Here is a 14631-nt window from a genome sequence, read left to right as displayed (position 1 = left end):
ATGAATATAAAAGAGTACAATGAGAGATAAATGCACAACATAAAAATAATCCAGAAAAAAGCAATTTAAAAATTAACTCGAAGTATGATCTCGGTCAGTGTCTCACGAGGTTTGTTCACGTTACGTTTCGTATATCAAACGATGAATGCACATGTACTTGGAACATAACAAAAAACTAAAACCAGAGAAAGGAAAACATACATATTGGGTTTTGTTTTGTTTTTTTGTTTTTTGTTTTTATTAATTTTCATTTTCAAATTAAGTTTAATGTTTGTGACAATTTGGACGTTGATATTTATTTTAAAAACCGACATTCATTTAATTTTTTGTAGCATTATATGGTGTTTTATATAAGACAATACACTAATTCATGCATGAGTTTGTGAACATAATTCATTGAAAAGATTTTGAAACTAAGAACTTGGAACCTTATACAGAGGAAAGGTTCGAATTTCAAGTAATAGAGGGTAAACAAATATGTAAATAATAGACAATACACAACTCTACACAAAAACAAACGAGATGAAAAGATAACCTTAGATAGAGAAAAAGAATAAAAGATAGATAGGGATTAGTAAAAGGTAAGCATTTTTTATACATAAGAAACAAAATGTTATTTTTAAAGATGAATATCGATATACTATCGAAATACTACTCGTCCTTCTTCTGAAGGTAAAAAGTTTGAATCTTATCAATACCTCGTTTTCCTATCGAGTTGAAATATGTGGCGTAAAATTTACAAATAAATGTATACAACTCTTTAAATTTCATTTATATGAATAAAATGATTTAGACAAATTTTATATTAAAATTTGTGATGTCTTTCATTTTTCAAAAGGTCACACCATGTCTATGCAACGAAAGAAATACTTTCCTAAATTAAGTCGGTTACGTAAAGACCTGTGGGCTTGGCATTCGGACGTCGAGTCTTTGATGCAAGATCTAGATGCGCCAAAGAAGAATGCACTTGTCAAGGAGGAAAGACCGGAAGACAAGATGAATTCAAAATGTTTCGAAATGATTCATAAGCTGTGTAAATTCTCGGTAAGTTTTTTGTCTATTATTATTTTAAAATTTTTTCCGCTACATTCACCTTCCAACAGACAATCAGAGCAATATCATGCATTAATTTAGATGCAATTGCACCGGTATCTTTATTAACAATATATCTAGCACAAAACAATTTTAAATGCGGTTCAATCAAAGGATTTTTAAAAATAACTCCACAGTAGATCTTTTAGAAACGTGTTTATATTCCTGATTAGAATCAATTTTTTTGGATAATAAAAACCTAGTATCTAAACTTTTTGGATAAAACCTAGTATCTCAACTTTTTTTTTTATAAAACTTGGTATATAAAGTTTTAGGATAAAATATTCTATCTAACCTTTTGGGATATAACCTAGTATTTAAACTTTTGGGATAAATCCTAGTATCTAAATGGTTCTCAATCTTTTCTACCACGCTGGATGACAATCTATAACTATTTGATTTCTCATTTAGGAACTATCAACAAGCGAAATTATAGAGCTTCTGAAAGACATAGATATACCTCGACCGATCAGCAGATTCGCCAGTAGTGGCCAATTAACTACAAGGAGAGTTTCTAGGTCACCGGCGAAATCGCCATCTAGAGTCGGGGCAAGATCTGTTTCACAAGTAAGCACATGCATGTTAAGTTTGTGTTCTTCAAAATTGGCTTTAATTTGTAATTAATACATTTTGTAAAGTTTTATTTGCGAGAAATAACATTTAACATTTGGACCGCACAGAATTTTCGATTTGTTTTATGTGTTATGAAATAGTCAATGAACAACGCGGGTACTAGCTGAATTAACGAATCATACATAATTGACTAAAATGATTTATTATATCAATTGTAGAAAAAAGCAACTTGCATTGCTATTATTTTTAGATCCCTTTTGGTTACATTTTTATATAAAACTCCTTTCGTATTAGAGTACTAAAATATCATTGGCCTTAATGTTTGGAGTTTTAAGAGTTCCTGGTGGTTAAGATTTGAAAAATTGCTGTGAGCGCACAATATTTATAATTGATATTTTCATTTTACACTGTTAAAATTATCAAAATGGTATAAGCAGGAAGGATTGGTTTCTCTTATATTTATTTAACATCAGAGCAACTTTCAGATAAAAATACCCAATCTTAAATAAGACTCATATTACCACAGCTTCTTGAGTTTGATCAAGACGAATGAAAGCAACAGAAATACAGAGGAAATAAGACATACATATAAAAACAATGTCATCCCTGAACCAAAAACTGTCTTCCAATGTACTATTTCATTTAAATGTATATTGAATTGATTGTTTAAAAGTCGGCCATGATCATAACATGCAACTTAATAACGCAATATTAAATTATTTGCAGGAAAGCCGAAAACCTATTCCTCAAAAAGCTAAGCCGAGAGGTAGAAGTCCCATACGCAAATCGGTGCCGAAATGTTTAAATGCAACATGGACACAATCGGAATCGTCTTCACTTGTAAGAATCTATATGTTTAAGCAAAGGGAAACTTTGACTTAGGAAACATTTTTTGTTATACCTCACTATCAAATTAATTTGTATCATATCAAAGTAGAGAATGGCACGGCAAGTTCGCCCTTACATTAAAGCAGCGTGCTGCTTTATACATGGAGGCGTCCGGGGAAGGAACTTTTGTCATACTTAAGTTTTACTTGAAGTAAGAAAATGACCTTTCAGATATTTGTATATCTAAAATGCATATATTATCTTCAATAGGAGCATGTTAATATATCTCGTTAACCAGAATAACTAATCGCAAGTAAAATATAAAATATTCCATCGTCCATGATAAATACATTATGTGTAAGGTAACTACATTAAATTCTAACTCATGCTTCACCGGAGATCTCCAATAAGTATAAACCGTGTTTTGAATTTATCAAAATTTAATAAGTTTCCTTTTAAACATACGTGATTTGTTAAAAATTAATAAAGACATATATAACAAAAAGATATCTCTATTTAGTCATTTTTGTAATTTTAATCCATGGTCTTATTTGTATAAAAATAAAGATATATTGTATAATTGCCAATGAAACCGAATGGCTTGGACGTAAGCAACTATTATGTACAACTTAGACTTACTAGATTTCTGTATTGCTTCATTTTGAATTTTGCACGTGCTTTACTTTAAGCGCGATCAAATCAGTAGTGAAGTTTGGCGAAAATTGAAGATCAATAATTCAATTGTGACTTAGTGAATGATTATCAAATTTAAAAAAACTGCTTAAAGTAATAATGCCTTTCAAAAAGTCTTGACACAAAATTTATAAAACAATCAAAAGGTTATATCGCTACATTGAAGACCCATTGGTGGCCTTCGGCTGTTGTCTGCTCTTTGGTCGGGTTGTTGTCTCTTTGACATATCCCCATTTCCATTCTCAATTTTATATATATGGACATAAACAATGTTAATGTAAATCTAGATCATGTTGAGCCTGGAACCAATAAATTTTTACAGGAAGATCAGTGCATAAAACAGTTAACCTTTGATGAAGAAGATGAAGTCTATAGAAAGACTAGGTAAGTACGCAAAAGTGGATCGGAAATTTAAGCTTAAAAGAAGTTTGACGAACTTATATGTACACGTAATCATATCTTACACTAAAGAAAAAAAATGCATGGATCGACTTTGTTGTCATTATCATCGGGAATATACTAGATTAAATGAACAGGAAGAGGGATAACCGCACCAACAGTAATTGAAAGAAAGTAAAAAAAATATAAACACCGAAAACAATGTACAGACAAGAGAGCAAAATAAAGAACAGAACACTAACATACATACATAAAAAGTTGTTTCTGGTAACTGAAATATTTGTACGCAAGTTGTTGTTTTAAAAAGAAAGTCTGTTTGATGATGTATAACATCACACATTGCTGATGCAAAAACGAAAATAAAAGAAGTTCAATTTTCTCTATAATTTAAATCGTCCAAAATAACAATGTTTTGTGATTTTTTTATAACCCTATATGACGACTGATATGAAAAGGTAAATACATATAAAGATATATACAAAGCAGGGTTGAGACTATAGTTAAGGATTGTGAAATCTTAATAAATTCTTAGTAACTGCGAGAACTCTCAGATCTTTTTCAACTGATTTTTATATTTTGTTCTTCTGTTGTGCTGTTACACCACTGTCCCAGGTTAGGGGAGGGTTGAGCGCTTACAAACATGTTTAACCCCGCCACATTCTATATGTGCCTGTCCCAAGTCAGGATCCTGTAGTTCAGTGGTTGTGGTTGGTTCATGTCTGTCATATTTGTTTTTCGTAAATTGTTTTGTTATAATTTAGGCCGTTAGTTTTCTTAATTGAATTGTTTCATATTTTTCATGTCGGGGCCTTTTATAGCCGACTATATGGTTTGGGTTTTTTTCTCATTTTTGAAGGCCGTACGGCTGCCTATAATTGCTTATATCCACTTCATTTGAACTTTGGTGGATAGTTGTCTAATTGGCAATCATACCACATCTCCTTATTTTCATATTAGTATAATAACGTAAATGAAGAATATCCTTAATTTAATGTTTCAGTATGCTTATGTGTCCAGTTTGCTCCCATATTTTCTGAAAGATATTAATTTAAAACCTTTCCAAAAATACTATCCTATCGATATTTTTTTTTAAATTTGTATGCAATAATGATTTTTCCAGTATGATTTAATAAAACAATTCAATTTATAATCCAACATTTCTTTGGACCTATATATATATATATCAGATTTCAATAGATTTGAAAATAATGACAAATAATTGCATTTAACCCTTTTGTGAAAAGTAAATTAAACATTTGATTCAGTTTCTATGCACCATGAATATTAACACAACACATCTATTAAAGCTATGTATTAAAGCTAAGCATTGTTGTAACATTTGTATTTTTCCACTTACACTTTTGAATGTACATGTGGACGTTTGTATTCGGTTTTGTATTTAGCCACATCGAAGAGAATTACAAGTAATTGTAAAATTACGCTTCTAGTGCAGTAAAATTTATACCGTTTATGTTATTACAGTAAAGGAAAAAAGAAAGGCTCGCCAGTAACTGATAGAAATACAAAAAAAGTTATAAAAGATTTAGAAGAACAGATAATTGAATTGGAAAAAGAAAATAACCATCTTACAGAAGATGTGTAAGTAAAGTAAATCACTCTTTTCTTTTTGACCCTAAGGACGATTGGGGTATAGAAATATGGTCACCTTGGTCTGGTAGAAAAAGTCTTGCCAAAATGTAGAGTGCGTTTGGCTGTGCGAGATGTATAAATTCGCAGCCATTTCCGGTAAGAATTCCAATTCTTTATATAGAAAGAGTTCAACGTTCTATGTACGTTAAGGAAACCTTTCAACAATTCTTCGGGAGTTGTGTACATTTGTAGGTGGCCTGTTTCAAGGCTAAATTTCGATCCATTTCCAACATACCCTCATTTTTGAAGTGGCATTCTAAATTTTCTGCCCTTCGCCCCGGTCGATCCCTATTGTAGGACCTATCTATTGTATTAATTTGTAATTTGTTCTCATCTTGAACATGCTGAAATAATTTGCCACTGGACCTTAAGAAAACAACTTTCAAAATATTTACTTTCAAAAATAATATCATCATTATATATATATTATGTTTCATAGAGCAAACATGTGTTTTTTTTTTTAAATCAAAGTGAAAAAACTTGATGACTAATCCTAATTTTTACAGAACAAATATGTCTAATGAATAGTTTACTTGAATTTTCGATCAAGTATTCACGTTCCATCAGATGCCTAAGGATATTGATAAATATCAATTACATTATGTGTATTTGCTGTGAATAAACATTCAATGAAATAACAAAGAATGATGGATGCTTATTATTGATAAAGTAATGAAAATATAACTGTGATTAAAAAAAAAACTTAGGTACAATAAAAAAACACATAAATTGAGGAGAAAGACAACATATGTATTGATACAATGTATAACTATTTCGTTTCTTATACATCCTTGGCTTTCAAATATTCGGCTTTGAGCGTTCCTGATGAAGGTAAATCCAGAAAAGCGCTTCTGACACATGACATTTATAACGTGTTGTTTTCATATTTTTGTATAAAGATTTTAACTTTTGTCAAGTTATATCTCATAAGTCCAGTTATAAAACCGACATAAATTGGAATGAAAAAAATCAAAGTCGTATGAATCCCTCATGGAGTCAGACCAATTGCGTGAACAGGATAAGCATCCGCTATGCAAACAATAATCCATACAACATTCTAAATTTTCACTAGAAAGCAATAGATCCGAGGTTAATCGGAAAAGTAAGCTGTTACTACTTCGTCATTGCCTACCGTCATATTTTCTATGTATCATCAACACCAGATATAGGTACCCCCGAAGCAAAGAAACGATGATAGCAAAAAGTATCTATTCTACGAAAACGTCAAATATTTATAGGATAAATGTGCTTATATAATAAATAAGTTTAAACTCGTCGCATGCTTCTTTGAACAGGTATCACCCTGTCCAATTCTTACGATTTGAAGAGGGAAAGCAAATTAAGGATCATTATCAGCCCTAAATAGTATCAACATTATTAGGAATCAGTATCACAAAACTTTCCTTGTCAGGAAAACGTAGAATATATTTGAAAATAAGAAGAATTTGACCTTACCTGACTTCACATTTGTTTTTTTCACATTGCTCATCACAACGGAAAAAGATGGAAAACGAGACGTATTCAATGATCAGAGTTTATGAATGTTATGCTAAAAAAAGACAGTCGTTTTAGTATTGGAAACATTATTCAATTATTAGTTGTTATTGGGTTTGAACTAGCTTTCAGTAACTGCGAGTACTCTTACATCAATACTTTATAGTCTTTTTGTTAATTGCTTTTTGTGCATTGTGTAAATCTGATGAGTCATGTCTTTTTTATCAACTTTTTTACAGTGTGTTCTTATGTTGTGCTGATACACCGCTTTTCCAGGTTACAGGAAGGGTTGAGTGCTCTCAAACAGGTTTAACACCGCCACATTCTGTATGTGCCAGTCCCAAGTCAGGAGCCTGTAATTTATTTGTTGTTATTTGTCGCTGTCTATCATATTTATTTTTCGTTTATTGTTTTGTTCATAAATCAGGCCGTTGTTGTTTTTTGGTCCGAATTGTTTTATATTGTGTCGGGTCTTTAATATCTTTTTATACGGTATGGAATTTCCTCATTGATGAAGGCCTTACAGTGCTCTATAGTTGTTTACGTACAATACGCAGTATACGCTATTGCTTATGAAGATTATCAAGATGCATTGGATCTTCATACATGTTGTGTACCTTGCGTTAGTCACTAATATTACAAAATATGAGCGGATACAAAGACTTAAAAATGATAATATAGAAAAGAGCAACACGAACCCTATGGAAATCGGAAGTAAATACATATGTTCTGAAGGAGTAACTTGTTTAAAAACAATTATATTGTCACTTTGTAGAGGGAGATTAGAAAAAGAAGTTCAGTGGTATAAAGATAACAGAGATTACTGGTTCAAATATTGTAAGGACAATGAAAGAAGTGGAAAACAGTATGTTATATCATATGATGTTATTGATAGTAATTACGCACAATTTTACAGTTCGGTGTAGAGTTACATACCAGGGTTACGTGTTGCTGTAGTTCTACTTAGCACGAGGGAAAATGATGCTAGTAAACACAGAGTACTATGATCATATATTATGGCCAGGACTTGAGAGTGATGAGTTGTAACGTGTGAACACTTTATTTTTTTTGTTAGATATCTACTTTCTGTTTACCGATACTTTTTTCAGTATGTTACTTTTTTTGTCTCACATTTATACAGTACTACTGAATATAATAACTTCATAATTGGTCAACCGCATAAAAGTGATGCGTCGAAAAAAAAACCAAAACTTTTATGATCTGCCAGACAAAAAATTCCTGTTTTCCAATTTTTAGAAATTTTCGAAATTTTGAAAATGTTGAATGAACTTCGTTACACTTTTCTCTAGTACTTCTAAACAGATTGAATTTATATTCAGCAGCTTGACAGTGATGAGCTGTAAGATATGAACGATTATTGGATATGTCAGATACATACTTCCTGTTTTTCGATACTTTAAAATAGAGACGATAGACAACAAAGGGACATTAAAACTCATTTTCGATTTTTTTTTAAATTACTAGTGGGGTAGGCTTAGCACAAAAACGCATGTAATCTTTTTTGTCTTATAATTTTCGATTTTTTCGTATTCAATAATGTAGAATTACCAGACCTAACAACAAAAAGGGAGAGTATGATCAGCTACGTAAACAGTATGAACATCTACAAGGCGTGTATGAAAACATATGCCACGCAATGAACAAGTAAGTTGCCTAATAAGAGAAGACTTGATAGACTCATACCAAAAACATTATAAGTTTGCTTAAAGAAATACTAGCTAGAAGTTATTACAAGTTTTCATAAAATAACCCATGATCTATACCATGTGAAAACTGTTGCAGACATTTGAATTGTTCTTCTTTCCTTTGAAAAATAATTGTTTGATTTTGAACTACTGAGTTTCTTATTTATTTCCAATAAAAAAACAAGAACCTTATGAAGTCCGAAGATATTTCGCAATAAATATATTGATCTATTTTATTTCTATTTTCCTTATAAGTTATGACTACATTTGTAATCCATTTATTTAGAGGAACCGGAAGTCAGTATCTGGACCAAATAGAGTCTGATGCAGCCAGATACCGAGCAGAGCGGAATGATGCACGATTGCACGTTAAAGAAATGTCTGATAAATTAAACTGGTAAATTTATGTTTTTGAAAATTTACAAAAGAGGTAGTGGGGATTGCGATGAGACAAGGATCAAACAAAAGCTACACTAACAAAAGACATCTTTGATAGCTTAACATTAGAAAAAAGTTATCACCAAATGACAAGTGATGTAACCCCCGAATAGAGGCATCGACAAATTAATTTTAAACTAATAAAAAATATATGATATATTCCAAATGAACAAAACCCCAAAAAGACGATGTTTCTGATTTGGGACATTCACATTAACACGTGGCGAGTGAAAACTTGTTTTGTAGGTATTCATCTGTGTGCTGTTGCTGGGTATGATACCCAAAGGCACATAGAATAAATGGAAATAAAAATCAGTTCCGAAAAATCCACCATTTTATTTCAGTTTAAAATGATGACAAAAGTACTTTTATCCCAAATAAATTCCTTGTCCTGAGCTTTAATGGAGAATGTTGCAAATTTAAAAAAAAACAAGAATAGTCGCATATGGTTGAAAAGAATACTATCTTTTCCCCTAAAATAATAGTCGCGGTTAAAAGCTAGATCGATAAATTGAACCTGCTAATGAAAAAATACCATCTTATACTCTTTTAAGTGAGGTCTGAGATACCAAATGGATATTCAAACTAATAAGTCGAAAACGAACTGACAACATCATGGCAAAAACGAAAAACGACAAAAAGACTAACAACAGCTTACAAAATACAACATAGAAAACTAAAGACTGAGCAACACGAAGCCCACACAAAACCCGGTGTGATATCAGGTGCTCCAGAAGGTTAAGCAGATCCTGCTCCACTTGTGACATGATACATGATAATAAAGATAAATTATATTCGTTCAGTGTTGTTGACTTCTTTTGAAACGTACCCGGAAGTGAGGCGATAAAAATCGTATTGTGTGGTACATGTATGTACTCTACATTCCCTTGTTCCAAAGTAAATCTACGGAAGAAAAGCGCTTTTCGCTGTTTATGTTTCAACAGAAAAATACATTTTCTCATTTGTAAGGTACAAAAGTGAACCGCAAAATGCCAGCTCAGAATATGGATATACAGGAAAAAGAACTAAGCCACGTTACGGGAAAAAGTACTATTAGGTGACTATTAAAGGTAGGTCTACGGATGGTATTATTAACTGAAATAGATAAGATATAATAAGGTGCAAACATTGACCAATATTATTGTAAGTTAAAAAAAAAATCCAATGTTGTTACAATGAAAAAAGTTTTTGAAATCTAAAACACAAAATGTCTTAATCATCAGTTTGAGGAACTTCTTATAGTAACAAAAAGAAGGTAAAGCATTGCTGAAAATGAAGAAAAAACCAACTTCTATATTTGTATTGTAATAGGTAAGAAAACGTTACACTTATGAAGTATAGTTTTGTCTGATTTTATTCTTATTATGGGTTTTGTTTTTGATTTTCCTTATTGTATTTTTCCCACTTTTAATGTTCTTCATATTGTGTTTTGTCAATGCTAATTGGCTTACTCGACTTATTATTTTTCAGTTACAGTCAAACAAAGGAACTACATGTAGTGCGTGCTCATGATCATAGAAGTTGTATGCATAATACATTGTAGAAACATAAAGAGACATATATCAAGAAATAAAGTACCATTTACAAAATGTTTTGCATAATGTATATTTTGATACGTATAAGAAAGTAACATTTGAAGTCAGATTGTAAGTCAAGTCTTTGCATAGAATAAACACGTTTTTGCAATAGTATTACCTTTTACATACATTGTACATTGTAAATACAAAATATTTAACTACGGATGTCAAATAAACGGTAAGAAGAGTACACAAATAATTTTAAAAATGTTTTTATCACAGATTGATTAAAATCTATATCACAGCAACGATTCTTTTAAAAGATTCATGGACATTAAATAAAACCAAGACAACTAATAAGTAAACATGCATTTCTTAATTATGATGTCACGTGTCATTAAACAACGATCCTACATCCTGTTGTACTTTCCGACCATCTGCTTACAGTTAGGACAGGAGTGCACGACGTCTTTACTGGCGTTAACACAGAGGGGAATGAGACAACACCCAAGCCAACATCTGAAAAATAATTTATATTGATTAAAATCATATAATATGGTTTAGTTTCCACATAATGTAGGTCATTGTTGCGCATCTCATAGCCATTAGAAGAATAGCAACAACGAGCGAAGAAATCAATTATATATTCCTTTCACCATATATGACCAATATCTAATAAACGGCTGAAGTTTTTTGGCATTTTACTTAGTATAAAAACTCAGTTGGCTATGCAAAATGCTTAGGGAATTTCCAAATATTTCAGTCAAAACATTTTCTAGCAATGACACCTGAGCGTTACATTTTCAAATTAAGTCTTTCGGGATATATAAGAATATCCCATGTATGAAAAGATAAATTGAAGTTAATAAATGTACTATCATTGCTTGAATTGGCTATTTTTCTGTTTTAGAATTACGCAATATTTTAGGGACATTTCCTAAATAAGTTTTTCTTACATTAGAGGGTATCATTAGACTGTAGTCAGTGCTGCGTTCATAACCGTTATGCAGATGACCATGAGTTTGTTACAATCGTCGTTACAACCATTTCATCTTCTTTTTCGCAATTATGACATCACGAATTTTAACTTGCCACGATCACAATGATGGGTGCCACTAGTAGAGAAGGATCTGATTATCCTTCATGAGATCACCCCTAAGTTTTCCTCCGACTTGTGATTTTTGATTGTCCCCTTGATTTCATCTCCTCTTTTTTAAAGGAAGACGATTTGATAAAAAAAAAAGCTCAACCCCATTAAATGTTTAAATGTCTGTTACTAGCCAGGAACCTTCTCAGAATTTGGTTTTAATGATGTTTGCTGAAATGGTTTTTGTCAAATATTCGGAATCATCTGGTTTTATCGATTAAAAGAATTTGCCCGCTAACCCCCCTCTATTTCATGTAATTATTAATATAAAATATAGTTTTAAGAGTCAATTTTGAAAATCTTATAAAATTCTTGTCATTTTTTTATAGTTTTTGGAAATAAAATAGGTGCAAAAAAGAGAGAATCATTTCCCGACAATTTTTCAAGGACTTGTATCTCAAAAACAAGGACACGGACCTTTAATGTTTTCTGTTGTTTTAGTTCAGTTATTTATAATTTATAAAGCTTGTTATTATGAAACAGAGCAGCGAACAGCCTGAAAACTCTTGTCTCACAACCGTTGATTACCTCTGTATGATGTGTTTTGGGTTTTGTGATGTTTCATTTTGGTTTATGTCTCCTTGACGTATTTTCCCATTCCCTTTGAACGTATTATCAAATTTAATGGACCATTTCCCTTGCTTAACTAAATCTATCACATATGAATATTTAAAGCAGTAGTTGTAAATGTATGACTGATATACTTTTTAACCATATATTTTGTAAGTTTTTTGTCTGAAACGATTTGTCGTATGTCAAGAACAGCCGTTACATATTCTTTTTTTCCGGATCTGGAAATTTTCGAAAAAAGTAGTATTCGCACTACGTTCTCGGTTGTAATTCAGCGTTTAACAAATGCATTATGCGCAAAGATTTCCCTTTACTTTGAAGTTTTGCACAAGGTCACGAAACGCGAATAAAACCTAATTCGACCATCATACGATATACACTATATTGTTAAAATATATATTTAGGTAAAGTTATCATTTGCTTACAACGGTCATACTTCTTACAAAATATAACCAAATATTGACCTCTGACATCTTAGTATTTAAAATTTGAAATAAGAAAATTTTGTATAATGCAAACGAGACAACTATCAATAAAGATTTAAAGACAAAGATGCTAACCATGTCAACATACTTCCTTTAACAATAATTAAAACTTTAAAACTATACCCTATAGTAATCTTTAAAAGGCCCGAAATATTAAAATTTGAGACAACTAGACAGAACATTTCAAAACTCACAGATTGATTTATACATTTTTACTTGTTACATAAAACGAAAAAAAGGAACCTCGGTGTATGGAACGCCACAGCTGCCTTATGTGGAACTCTGATATTACGTTATGTTGTTCTGTTATTACTTGATGATAGTTTGTCTTTACATAATATGATTTTGACATTACGTAATGATGTTTTGATATGGAAAAGTCATTATTTAATGATATTCCGATATTACATGATATGGTTTCGTATTGACTTGATATAGTTTTGTCATTACTTAATATGGTTCTGTCATTACTCGATGTGGTTTCACCATTATTTAATGTGGTTGTGTCATTAGGCAATGTGGTTTTACCATTACTTGATGTGTATGTGACTTGACGTAATGTAGTTGTTTCATTACATGATGTGGTTTTGTTATTTCGTAATGATGATTTGCCAATTCTTTATATAGCTTTAACATTACGTAATGATGTTTCAAAATTTGACGATTTTACATTACATGATGTGTTTGTTTCAGTATTTGATGTGGTCATGTCATTCTTTGATGTGGTTATCCCATTACTTCTACGAGGTAAAACCACGTGACCATTTTGGAAAAAATATGTTCTATTTTTAGACCTTTGGATGAGTACCGCTATCCATTAAGTTAAAGTTCAAATTAAAGTTCAAGTTGTTGTTCAGAGTTATTTGGTATGAAAAAAGGAACGACAGACAAAAATAAGAAAAAAAGTACTAAAAAATTAACAGTAATTCGGACATATCCCAAACCATTTGGTCCTGCCGTTTTTTCCTTAGTTCTCAAATGGAAGCTGTAAATTAATAAATAAATTAAAGATTCTTTTTAACCCTGTGTCTCGCCAGATAATTCTGCTGTCAGTGTAAAAGCGTAAATTAAATGTTGACTGACTGTACATTAACCGGTACACTTAACGGAGGAAAACATGTTTTTCTGTAGATGCTTTTATCTTGATCTTGAAGAATAACTCCTATACAAGTTTTATAACAATTCATGGAGGTTTACAAATTTATCATGTCAAAACAGTTTAATTCGGTAATATTAAATGCATTAACAAAACCTTATATAGAAATAAAGAAATGTGGTATGATTGCCAATGAGACAACTCTCAACCACATACCAAATTTCGAGTTGAACTTCGAGTTTGAGTCACATTTAAAGATAGTTCCGAATTACAATTGGACTTCAACTTTAAATTTGAGTCACCTTTTGGCGTAGAGTTCGAGGTAAACCCTTATTTGAGTTTCATTTAGATTAAGATTAAGAGTTGAAATTCCAGTTATCTAATATGAGTTCTATTTTTTTTATCGTGGATCAAGGGCTTTTGCTCGAGCTTCCGAAAAGAGGGTTCAGGGGAAGGTATGCGTACAAAAGATAAACAGTTTTACAGCATACAAAACACAACATAGAAATTGAAATAAAGTTAGATGTGGTTTATTGCCAATGAGAAAATTATCCACCATAGTTTAAATGCAGTGGATGCAAGCAATCATAGGCAACCATACAGCCTTCAACACACCGTATAGTCGGCTACAAAAGACCACCACGTGAAAATGTGAAACAATTCAAACGAGAAAACTAATGGTCTAGTTTATAGCTAAACAATCTACGAATAAACAACTGCCCCTTGAGCGCATGATACGCCCGTCGTCTTGTGTGTGAATTTTTATGCAATAATCATAAATAGTTTCTGACATATGGCGCGACATGCGAAAACTCCCCTTTTTAAAAAAAAACTCAATATCTCTAAAATAAAATTTTGAATCAAAACCAAAAAGTATGCAGATCATAAGATTAATATAACTAAGAAGTGTGTAAAATTTAAAGCAATAATCATAAATCGTTTT

The 14631-nt window shown here is 31.4% G+C and overlaps 1 protein-coding gene across 2 annotated transcripts; it reads left to right on the top strand.

Moving 5' to 3' along the window:
- The first annotated feature begins 405 nt into the window (after positions 1-405).
- LOC127715106 (uncharacterized) lies at positions 406-10564 on the top strand. 2 transcript variants are annotated; one of them, XM_052221150.1, is made up of 11 exons: positions 406-581; positions 839-1044; positions 1504-1659; positions 2392-2505; positions 3509-3570; positions 5068-5184; positions 7505-7594; positions 8293-8394; positions 8722-8832; positions 9843-9943; positions 10344-10564. In XM_052221150.1, the coding sequence occupies exons 2-10, from the start codon at positions 847-849 to the stop codon at positions 9928-9930; spliced, it is 1038 nt and encodes a 345-aa protein (XP_052077110.1). In that variant the 5' UTR covers positions 406-581; positions 839-846; the 3' UTR covers positions 9931-9943; positions 10344-10564. The 2 variants fall into 2 exon arrangements, with proteins under 2 accessions (XP_052077110.1, XP_052077111.1); XM_052221151.1 differs by lacking the exon at positions 2392-2505.
- Positions 10565-14631: the final 4067 nt, after the last annotated feature.

This window comes from Mytilus californianus, unplaced genomic scaffold (assembly GCF_021869535.1).
Source record: "Mytilus californianus isolate M0D057914Y unplaced genomic scaffold, xbMytCali1.0.p SCAF_9, whole genome shotgun sequence".
NCBI lineage: Eukaryota > Metazoa > Mollusca > Bivalvia > Mytilida > Mytilidae > Mytilus > Mytilus californianus.
Note: the sequence above shows the minus strand (reverse complement) of the source record. Positions and strands in the feature narration are given on the sequence as shown.